The sequence below is a fragment of the Xenopus laevis genome, chromosome 3S (assembly GCF_017654675.1).
Source record: "Xenopus laevis strain J_2021 chromosome 3S, Xenopus_laevis_v10.1, whole genome shotgun sequence".
NCBI lineage: Eukaryota > Metazoa > Chordata > Amphibia > Anura > Pipidae > Xenopus > Xenopus laevis.
In genome coordinates, this window is record NC_054376.1 from 84,158,257 (window position 1) to 84,181,470 (window position 23,214).

Genomic DNA, 23,214 nt, shown 5'->3' on the forward strand with positions numbered 1-23,214 from the left:
TTGTGAATGATGCATAATGTCCATATGACATGGCGGAATATGTTTTTGCTATATAAATGAAATAATATACAGTGACATCTCAATTTTACATACTGTGATGTTATGCTTTCCCTTATTTTAGTGTTTATATGTGGTCCTGCCAATATTTTATGCATTTCCTTGATTTTACATTTTTCCCCCAATTTTTCACCAATTTATTCTGGTCCCCTAAAAAACATATGAAATGGGGGTTCTACTGTACATGCTTTTATATAGTCCTAAATGTTGAAAGCATCTAGAAGAGTAAAGGAAAATAATGGGCACGTTTAGTTTTTTTCTAAATTGAATAAACTCAAAATTTAAAATCCAAATTTAAAGGAGACATTTTGTGTAAAAAATAAGAGTGTAACAGTGCATTATACTCAATTAGATATAAAAGAATCGTGCTTAAAAAAAAGTAGTGTTTCAGGCTGGTTTATTGAATATTTCAGCAAAAATCCTAATAATTCCTCCTTTCCCTTACTGCTCCCTGAATTCCCAGGCTGTGCAGGGGAGCTGGCTGCTCTCAGCTCACTGCACTGTAGGATAGGAACCAATCAGTAGCTAGCAGGACCTGATAGGGAACTGAAGCCTGTCTGTGCTTGTGTGACTGCAGGGCTGTGATTAGCTGTCCCCCTCCTACTGTGCTTCTGGCAGGAACCTTTAGGACATGCCCACCCCTCGTTTGAAACACAGACCGGGACCAGAGAACATCTATATGGAGCTCCAATAAAGGGGCTATTTTTAAAGATAATTTTTAGCACCATGTAAAAGCAACATCATGTATTACTTGTAATTGCCTACAAAATTAGTTTTTTTATTTATCCTATATGTCTCCTTTAAAAATCTTCTATACAATTGTGAAAAAAAAACTAAAAATTTTCCAGTTTATAGGCTTAAATACAGCACTTAAATTTGTGCGCGGACAACTCTCATTAACGTCAACATGAACTTTTAGTTGTAGATTTTTCTACATTCAAGTCTTTTTTGCTTAATAAATACCAGACATTTGAGTTTTTAAAAATATCTTTGGAATTTGAGTTTTTGTGCAATAAAAAAACCTGAATCCTGGCAAATGTTATTTCGAACCTCGGTAAATCACCCCTGAAGTGTTTTGCTAAAGTAAAGAAGCTTGACTCTCATGTTACTGAATAACAATCTCCACACTCAATTGTTCTTCTCTGTGAACTAGAAATGTAATAGAAGCCTTGTGCAAAATGAATAGGAAGACTATTTTGGTGTGGAAATGCAGCAGAGGAGGCATTTGCCCTGAGTGCCACTAGCAGAGAGGTGCCCAAAACGATAAAGAAATGCACAGAGTTCAAGAAATGTTGCATAACAGCTGTTGGATGTTTTATAACAATTGCAACCAAAAGCAGTTTCTGAGCCTTATCAGCCTGCACAGAAAATGTATCAGATATCAACTCTCCACCAGATCAGACTCCCCTTCCCACAATGCCTTGCACGCCCCTCTCATCCTCCTCCTACAAAGGCATGTGCGCAGGGCATTGTGGGATGTGGAGTCTTGCCGCTGATACAAAACAGTCAGGGAAGGAGGGAATTTTAAGAGGCAGATAAACGTGTTACCATTACAGGCGCACTAGTTATTCGGGGTAACTAAGCAGAATTCTGCACTCAATCAGCTTTATGATACCTGTATTTACAAACATAATAAAAAAAACCTGCCGCTGTGAGAGAAGCAGCGCTGTTACATGTCGCTATTTCACAGCCGTAGCGAGAGCAATTTGCCCTCATGCTACTCGCGCCATTACACTCGTGTCCAGCTGCTGACTGTCCTACAACCCGCCAGTTCATATGGGAAGCAGCTCACATGATACAACTGCTAAAATACAGCAAAGGGAAATCCCCTCCCAAAGTTCCAGTGTCGATGTTTCTGCAGCCTGACTAACGCTCACACACAGCAATGCCACTTGTTGTGGGAGACTCCTTTTTAACCCGCCCTTACGTCATCATTTAAAATATCATCAATAAAGCGACGCTTTTGCTACGATCCCTAAAATCTCCCAACGGTTGTTTGTACGACTCTCTTCCGCCCGTGGTAGAGGCTGTCTCTTTGCACACCGTCCCTAATCCTCGCATACACTCAAAACTCCTCTTTTTCTATTGTTCCCAATCGCGCGCGCGATGCGGACCCGGAGAAGAGCGCTCACGCACAAGACGTCAGCCGTCCCCGCTTCGTTTTGCGCGTGCACATTTGGCTGGAGGGGGTGCAGGCCCTGTGTGTAGTACCTGCGGCCGACGCTAAGGGAGCGCTGTTCTGCGCTTTCTGCCCCCTCACCAGCAGCAGCGGCAGGAGCAGCAGTGGCCGCCGCGGCCTGAGATCTTTTTGTCTGTGAGACAGAGCGAGGAGTAGTGAATTCCGCGGGCGCTGCTGTGCTGGGCAACCCGGTGCGCGAAGTGCATGAAAGAGGAGCCTCAGAAGGGGAAGAGTCGTGGAGGCCGCAGCCGCCATCTCACATCAAGTCACGCACAGACAGGGGCCGCCGGTACTCACACAAAGGGAAAGAGGGAGCCCGAAGCGGCCCGGCACAGAGATGTCCCGTATGAGGCAGAGAGCAGCCGGCCGCCCGTGCTGAGCAGTGGGATCCAGACAGCCGACAACTGCGGGCGCCTCTTCCACCCGGCACAGCCGCCGCTCGGGCCGACATTGTGTTCGGCGCCGTCACTACTTGTCGACGTTATTTGTTTTTCTTTCTTTCTTCCCGCGGCCTGAACTTTTCCCTCTCTTTCTAGTGCCGTCTGCCCAATCCCCCGACCCCCTGTGCGCTTTTCCTCCTCCTCCTCCTCGCTCCATGAGCGGCCCAGGCTCCCTGCTCTCCTGAGTGAGGGCTGAGGGGAGGCCGCCCTGCCGTACGGACTGCTGCCTGCTCCTCTGGCCAAAACTAACCGGTTATCTGAGGACACGGCTCGACCCTCCTCCCCCTCCGACGCCGGAAATAACAATGCCCAACTCGTCGGGAAAACCGGAGCCCGATCACCGGAGGAAGGGGCAGGCTTTCCTGGATGAGCTGCGGCAGTTCCATGAGAGCAGAGGGTGAGCATGTAGCGGCAATGAGTATCTCCACCTGATACAAAGAGGGGGGGGCAGGGCATCATATGCTCATGTGGACCTGATCACTCAACACTTTTGGCCACAGAGCTTTAATCAGCAGCTGATGCTGGACTACAACTCCCAGCGTCCCGACAGAGGTTGGGATGCTGGGAAGTGTAACTAGCAACAGCTGCACTGCTACAGGGTAAACGTATCCTCATTAGCTTTAAATCCCACACTTGCTAGTTGATATGAATACATTTAGCTCCACAGTTGAGTACCAATAACCTGTAGTGCAACAGTTGGGAGGCCTCCAGTTGTGACATAGTTTTCTGTCTAACAGAGAGACTGTATTCTGACGATTCTCTTGCTTGTCCAGTGAACATCTGGGACAGCTATGCTAACAACCCCCCAGCTGTTAATCCTATATCTCGGCAAATAAATGTTTCTGCTGAGCAAGTTTTAAAGTAGGAATCCCCAATCTTTAGTACCTGTGAACCCCATTCAAATGTATGAAGTGTTGGGGAGCCTCAAAGCATGACAAAGGGATGTTGTCCCTGAAGTGATATCCTGCTTCACTGTAATGTTGCTGATCTAGTAGCAACACCTGTTGGTCTAGTCCTATGGTGCTGTTCTCTTTAATTTATGTACGCACAGCGTGAATGAGTTAAATGTTACGGCTCTTATTTGAGCAGTCTATCTTTATGCTGGCACCACATTTATATTTTTGTGCCTCAAGTATGGAGGGGAAAGTGCCTCAAGCTACACAGAAAGAGAAGCTTCTTTTGCATAGATTGTGTCCCTTTTCGTGTATTGCTATGTGTAATACAAAGAGAATGTCTACCGCAGTCGTTTATTTGCAGGGAAATTCCTATCTGTAAGATATGATATAATACACACTATGATAATATAGTACACAAAAGCCATGAATATATTGTAAATGATATCCTTATAAATAGGGAGTAGTGATGTCATCAGTTATAAACGGTGAGTAGTGATGTAATTTTTGTCACATAACTCACTAAAACATGGTTATAATAAATAAAGTACACCTTGTTGGAAAATATGAGGCTATTAGAAGTAACCTCGGAGATCCATGACCTGTATAAAAGCACTCGGCCTTCAGCCTCGAAGGGGGTACTTTATTCAATATATTACCTATTGGGGAGTGATCATTCACAGGAATTCTTGCTAAGAGTGATCTTTATGCTGCACCTGGAATGGTACAGGTATGGGACCTGTTATCCAGAATGCTTGGGACCTGGGGTTTTCCGGATAACGGATCTTTCCGTAATTTGGGTCTTCATGCCTTAAGTCAACTAGAAATTAATTTAAACATTAAATAAACCCAATAGGCTGGTTTTGCTTCCAATAAGGATTAACTATATCTTAGTTGGGATCAAGTACAAGCTACTGTTTTATTATTACAGAGAAAAAGGAAATCATTTTTAAAAATGTGGATTATCTGGATAAAATGGAGTCTATGGGAGACAGCCATTCTGTAATTCGGAGCTTTCTGGATATCGGGTTTCCAGATAAGGGATCCTATACCTGTAGTTGGAAATACTGATTTGAAAATGTCTGTTTATTTATTATACAAATGGGTTCTATGAAGAGGTGCAATAGATATGCATAACTTTAAAAACATATATATCCAAACTGTATTAACTTCATAAACCCCATGGGTGCTAGTTAAAGTTGAACTATAAATAGTATATATTATAGCACTCACAGGGTATTTATGTCTTTTGAAAATGTTGAAAAACAGAACTTTATTTTGTCACATACAGGGACCTAGAGACACGCTCAGCATGTATCCAAAAAATTAAAAAATAATCTCTTCAAAACACAAATGCTATCACTTCTACTGTTTATAATTTATTTTTCTTGCATTTGCACCCAATCATGTGGTGTTTATTGTCAACAGAAAACTTTCCATAATGGACCCCTAGTATAAATTATAAGGATACTTAAAATTTCTATAGTAAATACATTGATTAGACATTTTCTGTTTATGATTTCCCCCTTGTGTCTGTCAGAATGTCAAAATAGTAAGGACAGGGGGTGGTGTTTGGGGTCGGCATCAACCCCCAAATCACCCAAGTTCCACATAATTATGTTGATGTTTCTGTACTGCCTTATTAGCCTTGGGGAAAGGTCCTGGGAAAGACCATAACATCAACCCAATACATTTGCACTTTCCTTTTTTTTTTTTATTAAGACCAATATTCTATTTGTGCACACTTTGGGCTGTTATGTAAAACAGAGCAATGCATGTATATTACTACCATAGATTTACATTATAGGGTTTTTTCACCTTTGAGTTAACTTATAGCTTGACCTAGCGAGTGATATTCTGAGACAATTTGCAAGTTGTTTTCATTTTTTATTTGTGGTTTTTATTCAGCAGTTCTTCAGTTTGCAATTTCAGCACTGTAGTTGCTAGGGTACAAATTACCTTAGGGACCCAGCATTGATTTGACATTGAACAGACTGGACTTTGAGGCAGAGGACCTGAATATATAGACGAGTAATAAAAAAAGTAGCAATAACTATTCATTTGTAGCTTTACTAAGCATTTTTTCTTGCATAAGGCAGTGACCCCATTTGAAAGCTGGGACAAATTAGTGTGTGTGTATATATTATATATAACAATTGAAACATTTCTTAGAATTGGCTATTCTATAACATACTAAAAGGTGATCCACTCCTTTAATGTCGGGCGTATGATGATATTTTTTTGCCCCATGCTAGAGGAGATGCAGCCACACTGAGATGATTCCCATCAGCCACTGCACTTGAAGTAGTGCTTTTTTGTGTCTGCATCTGGAGCCACTGCATCATCCCAGGTACAGGCACATGGAGTGGGTTTTGGAGCTGAAACTTGGGTTTATGCATTTTGGAGCTGAAATCCGCTCCTAATGCCTGCACCTGGGCTGATGTCCCGTGTGCCTGTGCCCTAATGGAAACCACTTGCAACTCCATCTTGTTGTTTTGTTTGATCGCAAATTGTTTTACCCAGAGTGACAGACTACAATTTACAATGTGAAATCAGATTTGACTGCAAACGGATTGCACCTGCCTTCCACGCAGCTCCATACTGGTGCTTTTATGCCACTTCAATTTGAAGTGGTGGTGGGGTTTGAGTTTTTTATGTTTGTTTGCTGTAGTTTGTCTAAAGGGAAAAAAAAGTGGCTTGTAAAGTCCCATGCAATTTTAGGTCAGCCAAAAATAACATACATGTGTTCTACATGGGTACATCTAATGGGAGTCATCACTTTTCAATTTTAGAAGTTCAGTGCCAGAATTTGATTGGCCAATTATTTTCATATGGGTGCCCACACGGGCTTCTCAAAATCAGGTCAGGGAGAAATAAGTACAGCCCAGTGGAAACACATAGTTCTTTGCTTTGTCCTTTATATTAAAATTAAACACAACGTAGACAACTAAAACAAATATTCAGTGTTTACATTTTAGTCTGCTTGCTTTCCTCGATATTTATCTCTTGTTCATCAAACCAAGTTTCTCCTCATTTATGTCCATTTGTGTCTGTCTTTAGAGTTTTGTTTATGTGCTTTGTGATTGTCTTTGACTTAATTAGGATTTTATTTAGATATGACTTTTGGCATTACTGCATTGCCTTGTTTTCCTGGGGCTATCTCATTGATATTATTATATGTGATCCAAGACTGGACAGGTCTTGGTAGCAGTTGCAGCATACTTCAGCTTTGTCACATTCTATTACATGCAGTGAAATTTGGTGGGAATCACTTTAAACAAAAATAGCCTAACCCTATTTACAATGGAGAATTTTTTTTGTCTTTTTAGAAGATTGTTTTACTTAGTTACTTTGAAAGTGGATCATGTCTCATTGTTTTAACAGTGCTTTATTCATTTTACTAAATTGTAACTTAAACTGGCCATAGACGCAAAGATCAGATCGCACGAATCTAGGATTCGTGCGATTTTCGGACCGCATGTGGAGAGTCCCAAAATTTTTCGTCCGCTGAAGATTGGTCGTTTGGTCGATCGGACAGGTTAAAAGATTTCTGTCGGACAGGTTAAAAGATTTCTATCTCTGCATGTATTGCCGATCGTACGATTTTCAGAGGGAGACTGTCACTAGCTTTGGTCAGACATAACTTTCGTACGATTGCGGTTAGGGGCAGAACATCAGCTGATCTGTTCTTTTGTACAGGTCGGGAGATGGGGGAAGTCCGATCGTACGATTCATACGATTCATACGATCGGATCTTTGCGTCTATGGCCAGCTTTAATCAGATTACAGTCAGGCCCACTGAAGTTTTAAAGTAGATCATCTTATGTAACAGTATTATTCAGACAATTTGTAACAAGTTAACATTTTTGTTGATTTTTAAATATTTTCATTGTCCTAATTCTCGGGCATGAAGTTTCAGTTGTTGTCTGAGTTCTATGGTTTAGCGTTGGGGTAATTGTATGAAAATTAGAGTGGAAATTTAGGAAAGGGCGTGAAAAGGCAATAACAAGAATAGTTATAATATTGACCTCTCGAGTGTCTTTATAATTGTTGTAGTTAATAATTCCAAAAGCATACAATACAAAATATGAAGGTTACTGGAAAAGTACTTAGAAAAAGTCACACTTTAACATACTAAAGCTATCCATACATGTAACAACTAGTGATGAATGAGAATTTTCACCACAAAAATGACGCCAATAAACTGCAATAGGAAAATTGTCACGCAAATTGTTTCACAAATTTTTGGCAAAACGGGTCAGATTCGCCAATCACTTGTAACAACAAAAATAATATACATACATGTATTAGATGTTTTTGGATAGTAAATTTGAAACATATTTGTTAAACCACATCTGGTTTGTTTAATCCATACGCCTTGCTATATGCCACAGCTTTTTTTTTTTACTTGCCACTTTTCCATCCATTTGGATTGCTGCCCTAAACAAACAGATTAGTATTAAAGGTGAAGAAAAGTCGTTTAGCACTTGGCGGTGCCAAATGTTAGGCACCCCCACATGAATGTATTGACCTGAAACCCCGGACCGGTGCTCCTATCAGCAGAAAACTGCACCAGGTTATTCCAACAAGCACCATGGAGTGATTCTCTTCAGGCTTCTTCGTTCTTCAAATTTCCCGGGGCAGGCACATGCGCAGTAGAATGAAAAAGCCAACTTTTTAGTTAAAGTTTTGCTTTTCACTCTAATGTGCATGCGCAGCCACGTGAAGAAAGAAGAAACCAGAATAGAAACGCTCTGTAGTACTCTCTGGAATAACCCCTGGCCGGTGCAGTTTTCTGCTGATAGGAGCACCGGTCTGGGGTTTCAGGTAAGTAAATACATTCATTTGGGGGTGCCTAACATTTGGCACCCCCAAGTGCTAAACAACTTTCCTTCTCCTTTAAGGTTGTCCCTCATATGATATCTATCCATTAAGCTTGTAAGTGATTGGTCAGATACTGTATGAGGTCAATTATAGAGGATTGCGCTGCACCTTTGATCTAATGTGAACAGTTACCCCATTCATACACAAATTTAGAATGGGGTGGTGCTCCATTGGATGTTAAACAACATCTCTTTGGTTTCTTTCTTATATTTAAATTTAACTGTATGAGGTCAGCCATTAAAAGTTAATTTGAAGTTAAACCTCCCCTTTAATTGGAACATGTTGAGTTTCTATATACTATGTGACCTCACTGAAGTCAGACAATTGATTACCAAGAGTGAAAAATATTTTTTTTTCCTGCATATGGATAGTGGACCCTCACATAGGCCATTTTTTAGCCAGCCATGGGAAAAATGGAAGACAAGTTAAAACACTGATTGACACTTAGGAAATTCTATCTTTCAAGCTTTAATATACATACAATAAAGGTATACTATAAAAACAGTTTTCCTTAAAAACATTGTGCAATGTTTAGTGAATACAAAGGTTTGATTTTTAAAAACTTGAGTTTTTAAAACTCTGGTATTTTTCCAAGTACATATGGATTTGAGTCCTTCCACTCAGCAGTTGATCTTATTCCCAACTTTTATTCAGTATGTAGTGTAATAACAATATAAATAAGATTATTTTATTAAAACTGGGTAATGCCTGTTTTTTATTAAAACTGGGTGATGATGAGTGTAAGTTGAGTGTTACCTACTTGTCTTCAAATCCCTTGCCTCTCTGTTTCTCTGCAGGTCTGGCTTCAAAAAGATTCCAGCTGTTGGGGGAAGAGAACTGGACCTTCATGCTCTTTACACCAAAGTCATTACTTTGGGAGGATTTGCCAAGGTGAGGAAAAATTATTTTGTTTGTGCTGGAAGGCAGGCGTAATTAAATATTCATAATATATTGACTCCATTAGTGTTTCTCCAAATTGAGTACATTACAAGCTCTGGGTTTAGTGAACCATTGGCTGCAAATATAGGGAGGCTGTAATAGAAAGCAGTTTGTAAAAACATAAAATAATTAATTTACAATATTTGAGCATGCTAAATAGAATGTAGTATATGATTTTAATTATTTTATGTTTTTACAAACTGCTTTCTATTACAACCAATGTTACCTTGCCTCCCTATATTTGCAACCAATGATTTACTAAACCCAGAGCTTTGTAATGTACTCACTTTGGAGGAGCACTAATGGATGGTAACTGATGCATTTTGAAAAAAAACATGTTTTCCCATGACAGTATCCCTTTAATTAACAATATTTGAGCATGCTAAATAGAATGAAGTATATGATTTTAAAAGGGATACAGTGATGTTTTTTTCAAAATACATCAGTTAATAGTGCTGTTCCAGCAGAATTCTGTACTGGAATCTGTTTCTCAAAAGAGCAAACAGATTTTTTTTATATTTCATTTTGAAATCTGACATGGGGCTAGACATATTGTCAATTTCTGCTGCCCCTAGTCATGTGACTTGTGCTCTGATAAACTTCAGTCATTCTTTACTGCTGTACTGCAAGTTGGAGTGATATCACCCCTCCCTTCCCTCCCCAGCAGCCAACAAAACAATGGGAAGGCAACCAGTTAGCAACTCCCTAACACAAGATAACAGCTACCTGGTAGAGCTAAGAACAGCACTCAATAGTAAAATCCAGGTCCTACTGCTACACCTTCAGTTACATTGAGTAAGAGAAACCGCAAAAGCAGATCCATCCTAAAGTGCTGACTCTTTCTGACTCTTTCTGAAAGCACATGACCAGGCAAAATGACCTGAGATGGCTGCCTACACACCAATATTACAAATTTAAAAAAAAATACACTTACTGGTTCAGGAATGAAATTTTATATTATTGAGTGAATTATTTGCAGTGTAAACAATGTAATTTAGAAATAACATGCATGATAACCATAAAAATCATGACAGAATCCCTTTTAAAGTCGTGCTTTCCCCAGAACTGTTTATTTTCCATGCCAGATCTTATCTTTCATATGTGTACTTCTTTACTTCCACTGTGTAATACCCTGTCAACTGGGAAAACTGGCTTTAGACATATGGCCATGTCAAAGCGTTGCCAATTAGGAAGGTTGATCAGAGTAATGCAATTTGCTGTCTATTTGACTTGTCTGTTTTATTTGCTTTGCTGTCTCTCAACTTGAGCTCTGACTTTACTTTTCCTTTTTGTAAGTTTTCATGTTTTATTGTCATATAACGTTTATTCTATTGATTTTTTATACTGATCAACCAACGTAGACTCATTCATGTCAAAGTAAAAACAGACCAATGCAAAGTAACTTAAATGAATTTAAATGGAACACCACAAAACTGGTTGCATAAGTATACACGCCCTTTAAGCTAGAATTAGGTAGATCTATATTTGGCAGCATTACAACATTGTGTCTGTGTGGATAGGTCTCTAACTATACAAATCTGGATACTGCCATTTTTGCCAATCTTGTTTGCAAAACTGCTCAAGCTCTGGCAGGCTGCATGGGGAATTTTTAATGAGCAATATTTTTCAAGTCCAGCCACAATTCTCTGTGGGATAGAGCTCTGGACTTCAGGACATTTAAGATGATTGTTTTAGACTTTCTTGTGTAGTTTGGAATAATTGTCTTGCTAGAAGGCAAATCTGCCAAGGCTTAAATATCTTGCTGTTTTTTTCTTCCAGATTTCACTGCTTTCATTCTATCCTCACAAACCATTCAGGGTCTGCTGTGCAGATGCATCCCTAAAACATAATGCTGCCATCACAGTGGAGATGTGCAGTGTTTGTGTTACTCCAATTGTGGCATTTAGTCTGATGGCCAAAAGATCAATTTTGATCTTACCAAACCTTCATCCAGCTGACATTAGAATCCCCCAGCTGACATTAGTCTTCCACAGTCCCCAAAACGTTTGCCGAGATCTCACCATAAATAAAAGAAAAAAAACTTTGCAGAAGCATTGAAGTGAGTGTGCCTTTGTTCCTATTTTTGTGTGTACTTTAGAGTGCCCCACATGCCTTCTGGAAAAACAGAGAAGAGGTGTCATATAATTTATTAGTAATGGTGCCTTTTTATTTAAAAATATTTTTTTTGCACTTTCCCATAAGGCTGCAACTGGTGAATTGCGAAATAGTTCTTGCATAGTCTTTTGAATCTCAGCCATTAAAGGGATTGTTCACCTTGAAACAACTAGTTGTTTTCCGATAGATCACCAGCAATAACAACTTTTTCCAATTACTTTTTATTTTCTATGTGTCACTTTTCATTTAAAGTGGCCTTTTTCACCTTCTAAAGCTCTGGCGAGGGGGGTCGCTGACCTTGTAAACTGTTCTAAATGGATACATTTAGTTGATACATTTCTTATCTTTGTGGCTGCTGAGCAGAATCTCTGGGTTTCATTAAAGGCAGCTGCTGAAATCGAAACAATAGTTGCTAATACTCCAGAGATGCTGCTGGGAAATGGATCAACTCAATGTTGCAAAGTTGTAACAGTTTAGAGTCTGCACCTGAATTACTGAGCTGCCAGACTCAAAACACCACAGACAAGAACATTCAACTTTAAACTTAGATTTTGAAAAAACGTAAAAAATGGAAGGTAATTGAAAAAAAGTCTTTATTTCTGAAAACAACTGAACTGAAAAAAAGTGTTTGGAAGGTGAACAACCCCTTTAAAGGGGTTTTCACCTTCAAACACATTTTTCATTTCAGTTGGTTTCAGTTCACTGGTAATAGACTTTTTCCAATCATTTTCTATTTGTGACCGTTTTTCTTTTATTAAAATGTAAAGTTTCATTGTCACCTTCTAAAGCTGCTCTGGGAGGGGTTTGCCAACTCTTGAACTGTTTAAATTGATACATTTGGTTGATACATTTGTTATTTTTAGCTCTGCAGAGGTGAATCCCTGAGTTTCATTAAAGGCAGCTGTTAGAATTGATAACAATATTTGCTAATATTCCACAGATACTACTGATAAATGTATCAACTAAATGTAGCAAATTGTAACAGTTCAGTATGCTCCTGGATCACTTGGCTGCCAGACTGAGACATCAGAGACCGGAACATTCAACTTTAAACTTGAATTTTGGGAAAACTGTAAAACGATTGAAAAAGTCTTTGATTACGGTGAACAATCTGAAAACAACTCAACTGAAATGGTGAACAACCCCTTTTAACAGAGTTTTCACAGGTCTCTTGGTGACATCCATTGCTAGTCTGAAGGAGAGCGGTGTAATTCCCCTTAGAGTGTTAATTTTATTAGGTTAAAGATTTCGAGGGCATTCAGTTCTACGTCATAGGATCTACCATTAAGGTCGCCCCAAAGGGTAATGGCAAACTTGGAGATTTATTGCATGTGTGAAAAATGCACTACCACGGGCGACAAATTCCTCACGAGGTAACTTCGGATAAAGTATATTTAGATTTGTTGCCGGTGGAAGTGCAAATTTACCCTTGCCGTTACCCTAATATTTTCTGTTGCTACATATCATTTTGCCTTTATCATAAGGTTATTTTTTTCTGGAAAGGTGTCAGTTTCCACTTGCTAGGAGGGACCTTGCTAATTTACAGGAGTTTTGAAACTTTAAAGGCATACATTCTTTGCAGCAGACTTGAGTTTGGGTTAGCTTTAATCCTGCAATGAAGAATCTGGGAGATCATCTCGGTCACCATTTCCAAACATTTATGGTCCTCTAAACAGATCATAAAGTATACTCTCTTCCTGCAGCCATTAAAGCATTCTGATGGGATAGAGCCCCTGATAACTTGTGGTGGTGTATTGCTATTTTTATATTTTCTTGTATGTTCTCTCTTTGGTGTTGGCATCTACTGATGCTTTCCCGGCCCTCTCCCTAATGAATCTTCAACATATCTGAGTGCTCCTCATCAGGGAGAAAATATGGTTAGCTACTGTGGACATAGAATCTCAAATACATCATCTGGTGCTTCTGCACTCTCCCCAGCTTAAGGTGGCCATACACGGGCTGATAAAAGCTGCCGACAGACCGAGTCGGCAGCTTATTGGCCCGTGTATGGGGGCCCCGACGGGCTTCCCCAATCGAGATCTGGCCGAAAGTCGGCCAGATCTCGATCGGATGGGGTTAAAAATCCCGTCGGATCGCGGCCGCATCTGTTCGTTGATGCGGTCCCGCAATCCGACCGCCCGTTTGGCGAACGCTAGGATCCGATCGTTGGGCCCTAGGGCCCACGATCGGATCAGCCCGATATTGCCCACCTCAAGGTGGGCATATCGGAGGGAGATCCGCTCGTTTGGCGACATCGCCAAACGAGCGGATCTATCCGTGTATGGCCACCTTTATAGACTCCACAAAATGCTTAATCTTTAAGTATGAAATTAATTGATTGGAATGTTTTGTTCTTTGGAAGCATATTGTGGTTAGTTTCGTAAAATGTCAGATTCAAATACATCCGGGGTCTAAATGCTTCTGGCTCTCCCTGCTTGATGGATAGATGGGAGATATATTGCTGATTAGTGTTTAAGGATGCCTATGCAACAAACTAAACTTAGGGGCACATTTACTTAGCTCGAGTGAAGGATTAGAATAAAAAATACTTTGAATTTCGAAGTATTTTTTTGGCTATTTCGACCATCAAATTAGCGACTTCGACCTTCGACTTTGAATTGAACGATTCAAACTAAAAATCATTCGACTATTCGACCATTCGATAGTCTAAGTACTGTCTCTTTAAAAAAAACTTCGACCACCTACTTCGCCACCTAAAAACTACCGAGCACCAATTTGAGCCTAAGGGGAAGGTCCCCATAGGCTTTCCAGGCAATTTGGGATCGAAGGAAATTTGTTCGATCGGTGGATTAAAATCGTTCGATCTAACGAATTTCGCTAAATCCTTCGACTTCGATATTCAAAGTCTAAGGATTTAGCTTTGAGGGTCGAATATCGAGGGTTAATTAACCCTCGATATTCGACCAATAGTCGAATTAGTGTTTATCTTTTTGTGGGTAGGACTCTTAGTGTTACCGTTAGTGTTTATCTTTTTGTGGGTAGAACTCTTTCTATTTCTTAATGATTGATATAACTGTATTCCAAGGGATATTCACTAAAAGTTGGATCTTCCACAGACTGGCAGTTAGGCAGGTTAAAAAAAGTTAAAAGGTTGAACTTGATGGACGTGTGTCTTTTTTCAACATAACTTACTATGTTACATGTTTATACTACTATCACTTGAAACCCCATGACTACACATAGGTGATCTTCATTCAAATAATTGTGTAACTTTGGGAAAGAACTGTCTGCTCCAGTGATGTCACAGTAAAAGCAGTGTACACTTATTCAATAAGTTATTTTTTTTTCTAAATTGTACTTTCAGAGATCTTTTTTCACTTTGTCATGAAAGTCTTTCTCTGTTGATCAGTGTCAAAATAACTGATTCCATGTTCTAATAAAATATGAACATTTTCAAGTATGTTATATACCAAATCTGACCACTACATGGAAAAAAGTGGACAGTACTGCCTGGTTAGTAGTATTTCAAAGTATATCTTATTTATATTGGTTTTCAGTGTGTGCTATAAATAGCAATGATCTAGTTAGTTAATTTTGCCCTGCTGCTCTGTTTTATTGCAAAGATCTATAAAAGGTAACCGTTTGCAGTACACTTTTTTTTTCTTCACAAACAGCTTAAATATAATGGTCTAGAAAGTTTCCAGGCCAATGTCCTACAGGTGCCGCTGTCCCTCTCTATAAAAGTTAATATGTTGCCTATGTTTGTGCCTTTCCACAAAAGTTAGACTTTACGTTGTGTTTACTTAAAGCTGTTACAGCTTTGTTCACAACAGACAATGCGTTATTATTTTCATTTATACTGCAGTGTGTTTTTTTTCTTTTTCATGAGTGTTTGTCTGTGTATAAAACAGAATTAGATTTTTGTTACATTTTATCTGTTGAGTTACAACTATATATTAAGCAAGAACATATTGAACGGCATGGCTCTTCCCTGAATTGATTTTTTATTAAAATGTCACACTTTTGAACAGTGCTGTTTCTGCCTAATAGCAGTGGCAGATAAAATGCTGCTCTCCTTCTGTTACTGCCTCCCATTGTAATCTATGGGAAACCTGCATCTTTCACAGAGCAAATTTCTGAGCAGAGCTCTTCCATACAACTTTTGATATTGATATGTAATCTATAAACTTTTGACATAGATTTGTAATGCTTAATTTTTTTTGTAAACAAAACTATTACATTTATGTACACTTCTCTTAATGTAGGTGTCTGAAAAGAATCAGTGGGGTGAAATTGGAGAGGAGTTTAGCTTTCCAAGAAGTTGCGCCAATGCTGCCTTTGCTTTGAAACAGTATTATCTGCGGTAAGTTTGAACACTTTTCAAAAGTGGACTATATTCACTTTATTCTATTGTTGTTCATAGGATTGAAAACTTAGAGTTAGGGTTACAAGTTCTTCAGTCCAGCCTCAAAGTCTGCCATGACCGTAGCAACATATTTATTTTTATGTTATGTGAATATTATCCATGTGGTGAAGGGTGTTTCGCCAATCTTTGAAAATAAAATATGTTAGATGTTTGGAACAAATCTGTTGTAAGGTTATATCTTTTTAAACTAAAAGTGGCAAAACAATCCTTTTGGGTCGATTAATGCGTACATGGTTTTTAAGCAGGCTTAAGGTATGGATATCTAAATTATGGAAACGTCCCTTTTCTGGAAAATCCCAAGGTCCCTTGCACTTTGGATAATAGATCCCATTTCTGTATTTGTTTTATGTAGAAACAACATTACATGCTTTTTACAGAGACTGTTCATTATTAACATCAGTCTTTGACCAACTGGAGTAAACCACAGTACGGATCATGCAAAAAGAACATATAAACTTAATGCAGATTGTGCCCTGAATGATTTCAGACCAAGATCCCAACCACTGTACCCCCATCCCACCCAATGCAACATAATGTTGCATGTTCTAATTTAAAACTACTAAGTCTGGTGTGTGCAATATAACTTTACATTGTCTTAAAATAATAATTCAATGGTTGATATGCATTCTCATTCATTCCAGACCAGTGCTACAGTACTGATTCATCAATGGTAATCAGACCATAAAGTTAAAATTAGTGGTTTACTAGACCCCGGTACTCGTTTAATTGGCAGCCTGCCTTACCTATATGTGTGTGCAATTTTGGATCAGCTTTGTCAATGCTGTAGTCAGCATCCTAAGTGACAATTGCCTGACATGCTTGTGAGCCTTTCAGTTAGGTGATGGCACTGAAGGCATTTTGGAACATTTTGTCTTCTGCCTGCTAAACTGGAAACTTCTTGGGTAATAAAACACCCTCAATTGCCTCATTGCCCTTTTAAGGAACAGTTCAATGGATAAATAGGCTGTGCAAAGTAAAAACTGTTTCTAATATAGTTATAGGCAAAAATGTAATCTATAAAGGCTGGAGTGACTAGATTTCTCACATAATAGCCAGAACACTACTTCCTGCTTTTCAACTCTCTAACGCTGAGTAAGTCAGCGACTTTAAGGGGGACCACATGGGCCATAACTGTTCAGTGAGTTTGCAATTGATCCTTAGCATTCAGATTCAAAAGCAAACCGTTATGACCCATGTGGCCTCCCCTCAAGTCACTCATTGGTTACTGCCTGGTAGCCAATCAGTGGAAACCAAGAGAGCTGCAAAGCAGGAAGTTGTGTTCTGACTATTCTGTTACACATCCAGTCCCTCCAGCCTTTATAAATGTATACATTTTTTGTTTTTTATTTTTACACTGAACAATTCCTTTAAGATAAAATCACTCAAGCATTTATTCTTACATTGTAAGATCTCACAACCATAAAATGTGTGAAATCATTAGGTATTATTTTACATCTTAATAATCTGGAATAGCAAATATAAAAGGGATTAAATATCATTAAGAATGTATTGTTCATTAAGACTGCATTGTAGACTTTTATAATCCTGGATGCATAAGGGCCTTAGGGATAGAGGTGGGCAGGCAATTACTTTCACTGTCCATTCTGCACTTATTAAATGTCACTGCACCCTCTACATTTACCCTCCCTCCTCATCTAATTTTGTAGCCAATGCAAGAACATGGGCATCACATGCCCCATTTTGGCACATGTCATTTTGGCAAGATCTAAATCTTGTCTTAATAATAGTGTCCACAAAATGGTGCCTCCCTGCTTGATGTTATTGTTAATTCTAAGACTAAAACAAGATTGAAATATTTTATGAAGTGTAAATGAAGTTTATTTCGCTTGAACAACATCATGAAATAGGATATGGAGTTCTTAGGGTGAGACTTAATGAGAGTTAAGAGACTTCTTGGGCCTTTGCTATTTACATTTTGTGTGACCCACTTCATCTTTTATAACAACCTGTCTAATCTTGATCCTATGACTATTGTCTAATATTGACAAAGTCATCTTTAGTATTTACATTTTTATGAAATTCATTGGCAGATATATAACAAATAAAAGCATTATGTTGGTACGGTTTACATACAGTCTTATGTTACATAGTCTTATATCCCTGCTGGCAATGGATATAGTTCTATACTCAATATAAAATGGATTAGGCTGAAAAACTTTGTATCAGTTTTTTTTTGCAACCGGGAGTAATATGGATTCAACAGATGGGAGATTCGTTCAATTTAAAAGAATTTAACCACTGATGTATCAATTCTAATAGCTGCCCTTAAAGAAACTCAGAGATTCATCTCTGCAGGGCCACAGATATGAAATTTATCAATTAAGAACAGTTACAGAGTTTCTTTCTACTGAACTATCAGAAAACAACTGAACAATTTTCCTGAGCTTATTGCAGGCAACGTTTGCTAATACACCTGCATTAAACACAGAAATATTCATTGGACTATTCTGTATCTGACAAAGGTTCTGATTGTACTGAATACATATAGATTGGTAGAACCAAAGTCACTTTGCTTTTAAATCAGCTTAGTAAAAATGTTCTGTCCATGCAATAAGCCAGTTTATTTTTTCAGAAAAATCTGTTGTAAATTAGCTTTTGTGTACGCGTAGCAGCTTTAGGATGGCTGCTGCTTTTGAAATATATAGTCTGTACTTGAATACAGGACATAAGTTGGTTTCAGACATTTGGCAGCAAAGAACATTCTTTGATACAAATGGCAGCGACTTTGCTTATCAAGAACAGTTATTGGGCACAAGAAAAGCTGACAGTTTTAGCTGACAGCTTTTAGTCTTAATCTCTCCCCTAAATATGTGTTGTTTTTACTTGCTTCCTTTCTCTCTGCTTAATGCTACCTTTCCCTATTGCACAGCTCTTCTGAAATGATTCAACTGTATGTTTGATAGGCTTATTTTTTTAAAGCTTGATTGTTTCAAGAGAAAAAAAAACAAACATAACATTCCTTTTCTAAGAAGTGAGTGCGCTCCTCTCTTTTATAGAAAACAAGTTCACTTATACTCTCAAAATATATAATGTACCAATATACCTCATTAATAGAATAGCTAAAAGAGAGGGTTAAACAGCGATCCTTTCAAACCCTTTCAATGCTTCATACATATATAAAAGTTACTTGTTAGATGTTAAAAGTTCCCGCAGTTCTCTTGTCACTTGTGTATGCGTGAGATATCCAATATGACGGAGTCTCTTCCAGATGAACACAAAGTATAAGTGCAGTGGTGGGTGAGTCAGTCCTGCTCCTCCACTTGTGATCCCTCCAAAACAAAATCACATAGAGTTCGTAGCGCAGCAGACTTCTTATAATCACCCCTACTTGCTATTAAGCAATTTAGTCTGAAGAAAATCCACATTGTATAAGTTACCAGCAGCATCGCTCTCCTTCAAACACAGATCTGTAGCTTGCTTCCCTTCCTCGCATGTGACTTTCTTCCTGGTGTCTGCAGGGTCCTAGTGCTCTCTGCTAGTCTCTCCACTCATAGCACTCCAAACAGCACAAGAATTGGAATACAATAAGAATTTTAATCAACTCAACACAAAATCATCCAGACTTTCATTTAAGATTCCTTGGCACGGCCTAACGCGTTTTATGTATACAATACACTTCCTCAGAGGCTTCCTGTGTACCTTGGGCACCCTCCCCTAGTATTTTACATGTTAAAGGTCATAGGGGTACACTGCATTGTCAAATTTAAATATGCATAAATAGGTAAAACATTTTATATTCACTTGTTTAAAACCTTATAATTTAGTGAAATCACAGTTGTGAATATGTAAAATTATACGCTCATAAAAAAACTTTCACAAAAAACATGTTAAGTCGAAATTAATATTTAACCCCTGAGCTACCAATGTCCCCAGCTGGTATCTTCATTTAGTTTCTTCTTGGGAGAGACTCCATTTTGTGTTTCCTCCTCTCCAGTTGGATTTTGTATGGCTAATCCCCATGAAACATAAGTCCACTTGGATCTTTATTATGTGCCTTGGCAATATGTTCAGATAAATGATGTTTCATATACCTCTTTTTTATATACCTTATATGTTCCTCTAATCTGGTCTTTAACTTTCCCATAGTCCTCCCCACATATTGTTTTCCACATGGGCATTGTAAGAGGTAAACTATATTACTCAATACTCATATGGCAGCTCAATGACTTTTTTTTTATATATCTATTCCCATTTGCAGTTGCCTTTAACTCTTTTTGCTTTTTTTGTGCAGTTAGTTGTTTTACACGCCACACAATTATTACAGTAGGTGAACCCTGATCTATTCTTGAGCCTCATACCTTCTTGCCTGCTGGTCCTAAGATAACTCGAAACTAATTTACGTTTGATGTCTGACCTTTTGTAAACCATCTTAGGTTTATTATCAATGATAGACTCCATACTCTTGTCCAATTTTAGAATATGCCAGTGCTTATTCATTATCCGTTCTAGTGCCTTATGGTCAGCATTAGACTGGGTAATAAAGGTGACTTCCTCCCTTTTAATTTATCAACTGATTTTTTTCTTCATAATGGGCTCTCTAGTGGATACATCAACTTTATTTTTTGCCTGGTCAATCATTTCTTCCCTGTAGTTAAATCAAGGAAATTAACTTCCTGCTGACTATACTGACTTGTGAACTGTATGTTACAGCTGTTGGTATTTAAGTAAGAATTAATTTAGGCCTTCTAGGGACCCACCCCAGATGAAGAGGCAATCATCGATATATCTCTTCCATATCAATAAACCCTCTGGATTCCCCAGTAGATGGTTAATATAAGTCTCCTCCCAGAACCCCATGAACATAACAGGGAAATAAAAACAAAAATAAGTGCTGAAAGATTCTTCTTTTTGCATTATTTGCCCCAGTCTCCTATGGAAGAATTTCTGGCCATACAGATCTGCTTGTTTTGCAAGGTTACCAAATGAGTGGATCTTTACTTGATATGCCCACCTTGAGGTGGTCAATAATGGGTTGATCCAATTGTTTGGTCATCTTGCCCAAGTGATAGCAGCACAATAATGGAGATACAGGTTGTTGGGCCAAGGACTGTATGCCGATTTCAGCCCCTACCACTGTCAGTAACTTAATTTTTCTTTCACATCTGAAACCAGTGTGCAAACGCACTCGACTGATTTAGGAGCAAAATGCCGTCTTGAGTTTTTCATCAAAATCAGCAAAGTATGTTCACTTTAGCGCTGACTCAATGGTTCCGGACATGAACAGAAGAGGAAGGCTGCTGCTAGTGGGTAGGGGCTGAAATCGGACTGCGAATTTCAGCAGCCTGGTTTTGGCCCTGTATGCTCCTATACTTAAACGTTAGTAGAAAGCAATAGTGTCTGGGGAATTCCAACATACTGAAAAAAATATTTTGTTGTTTACAATGTGTTTGAAGTGTCTAAACATGAAATACTTAGGGGCAGATTGATCAAAATGTGAGATTAGAGCTCACCTCAGAAAAACTCACCCATGTTCTATTCATTCCTATGGCATTTTTAGAATAGTGTTTATCAATGGAGTTTACCATTTGATAAATATGCTTTTAAAAATCCCATAGGAATGAATAGAAAGTGAGTGAATTTTTCTGTGGTGAGCTCTAAATAAATATTTTGATAAATCTGCCACTTTTTGTATATCATACCATAATTTGAATGATTGCTAAGAAACAGAATGCTGTGCTCTGGCATATTTATGAATATAAGTGCTTTTGTGATCGGATGCATATTTATGAAAAAGGTATGGATTATTTATTTTCCTATAAAGTCATGACAAAAAATGTGATCACATAGTAATGTATTTACTGAGTTGGTCATAAAGACTTAAATGTCTAAAACCTATTACACTTCTACTTTTGTTCTTACGGATTCCAATTTTGTTTTCTCCATTTTAATACAATTATAGCAATTGAAGTGTGCAGCCACTACATGGTACCTGAGAAACACCTGTACTGTAAAATATTCTGTTTAAATCAGTATTCTTTCCAAACACAAGATTATCGAAATGATTATCAGAATATTTCAGGGTTAGTGAGCTACTGAGTTACTTCATCAATGTCATACTAGAGAAAATAAAAGCTTTGTTCCATGAATTAGTTCAATTTAGCATTTCACGTCTGGCATTTGGCAAAATACCTAGGTATATGCCACCAATGCATCTATGGTGTATATTTACCAAAGAGTGACGTTAGAGATCTCCAGAGTGAAATACCTCCCAACATTTTGGAAATAAAAAAAGAGACAAAAAAGTTGGCGTGCGTATTGTGGCGATTTTTTTTACCATGCCCATTTTTGTGGTCACACCCCCTAATTACCATGTTTATTTTACAAAATTTGTCAGGTTATGAAAGTTTGAACATATTTCTGTGTTTTTTTTTTCTTCAGTTATTACAGTTTTGCTAATGAAGGTGCATTGCCCTTTAAGCTGTGAGTCTAACATTTCCCTAGGGACCCGTTATCTTATAATGTTACAATTACTTATTTGCTTATCTCCAAGTTGTTCCAAAAGTATCTTGAAAGCAGCTTTGGCTGTTCTGGGCTCTCTGCGAAAAGCCAATTAAGTTAAAAATTTGTTTCTTTTTCTGGCTGTTCAGTGCAGAGAAAAACAGGACTTTCCAGTACAAACGAGGCACTGCGGGTTGAGCTGGCAAGAGAGGGACTGTCCCTCTAAAAACGGGACAGTTGGGAGGTATGCTCCTCTTTCCATTCATTTCTATGGCCTTTTTTAAAGGCATATTTATCAAAGGTTGAACTTTAACTTTCACCCATCGATAAATACTCTTTTAAAAGCCCATAGAAATGAATGGGAAGAGGCGGAATTTCACTCTAGTGCACTGTGGTGATCTCACTTCACTCTTTGATAAATATGTTTTAGCTCTTGCCATAAATTGTAATTTCTATGGCAGTTTATGTTATTGGACTGACTGCCAGCACTGTAGATTTGAAGTTTTCCACCCATTCAAGTGTACACTGTAAACCATACCTGGATGTTAATAATGGATGCCATTATAATTGTAGTCTTTTATATAGAGGCCAAACCTAATTTTACAATGTACAAAAAAAACATAATATGCAGGAAACTGGGGGAGCCAAAAAAATCTGTAAAACCGGTTGTAAAATGCAAATAACGTAAAAAAAAAAGTTTTCGGAAAAGTATTTATTATTTATAGTGTAAAATTATGACAAAATGCAGAAAAATATATTTAAAATATAATAAATGCCTTATTGAAATGCCTGTAACCTGTAAAAAGGGGTGGGTAAGTAAAATTAGGGTTAGTAGTAGTGCTAATATTATTACTCAGTACT

The 23,214-nt window shown here is 38.3% G+C and overlaps 1 protein-coding gene across 2 annotated transcripts in view; it reads left to right on the top strand.

Annotated features, from left to right (window-relative positions):
• Positions 1-1,286: 1,286 nt before the first annotated feature.
• The window catches only part of arid2.S (AT-rich interaction domain 2 S homeolog), a 59,498-nt gene continuing 37,570 nt past the window's right edge, over positions 1,287-23,214 (top strand). For both annotated transcript variants that reach the window (XM_018255907.2, XM_018255908.2), the window contains exons 1-3: positions 1,287-3,073; positions 9,251-9,344; positions 15,734-15,831. In XM_018255907.2, the coding sequence (XP_018111396.1) occupies positions 2,982-3,073; positions 9,251-9,344; positions 15,734-15,831 (284 nt within the window). In that variant the 5' untranslated portion in view covers positions 1,287-2,981. The remainder of the gene's footprint in view (positions 3,074-9,250; positions 9,345-15,733; positions 15,832-23,214) is intronic.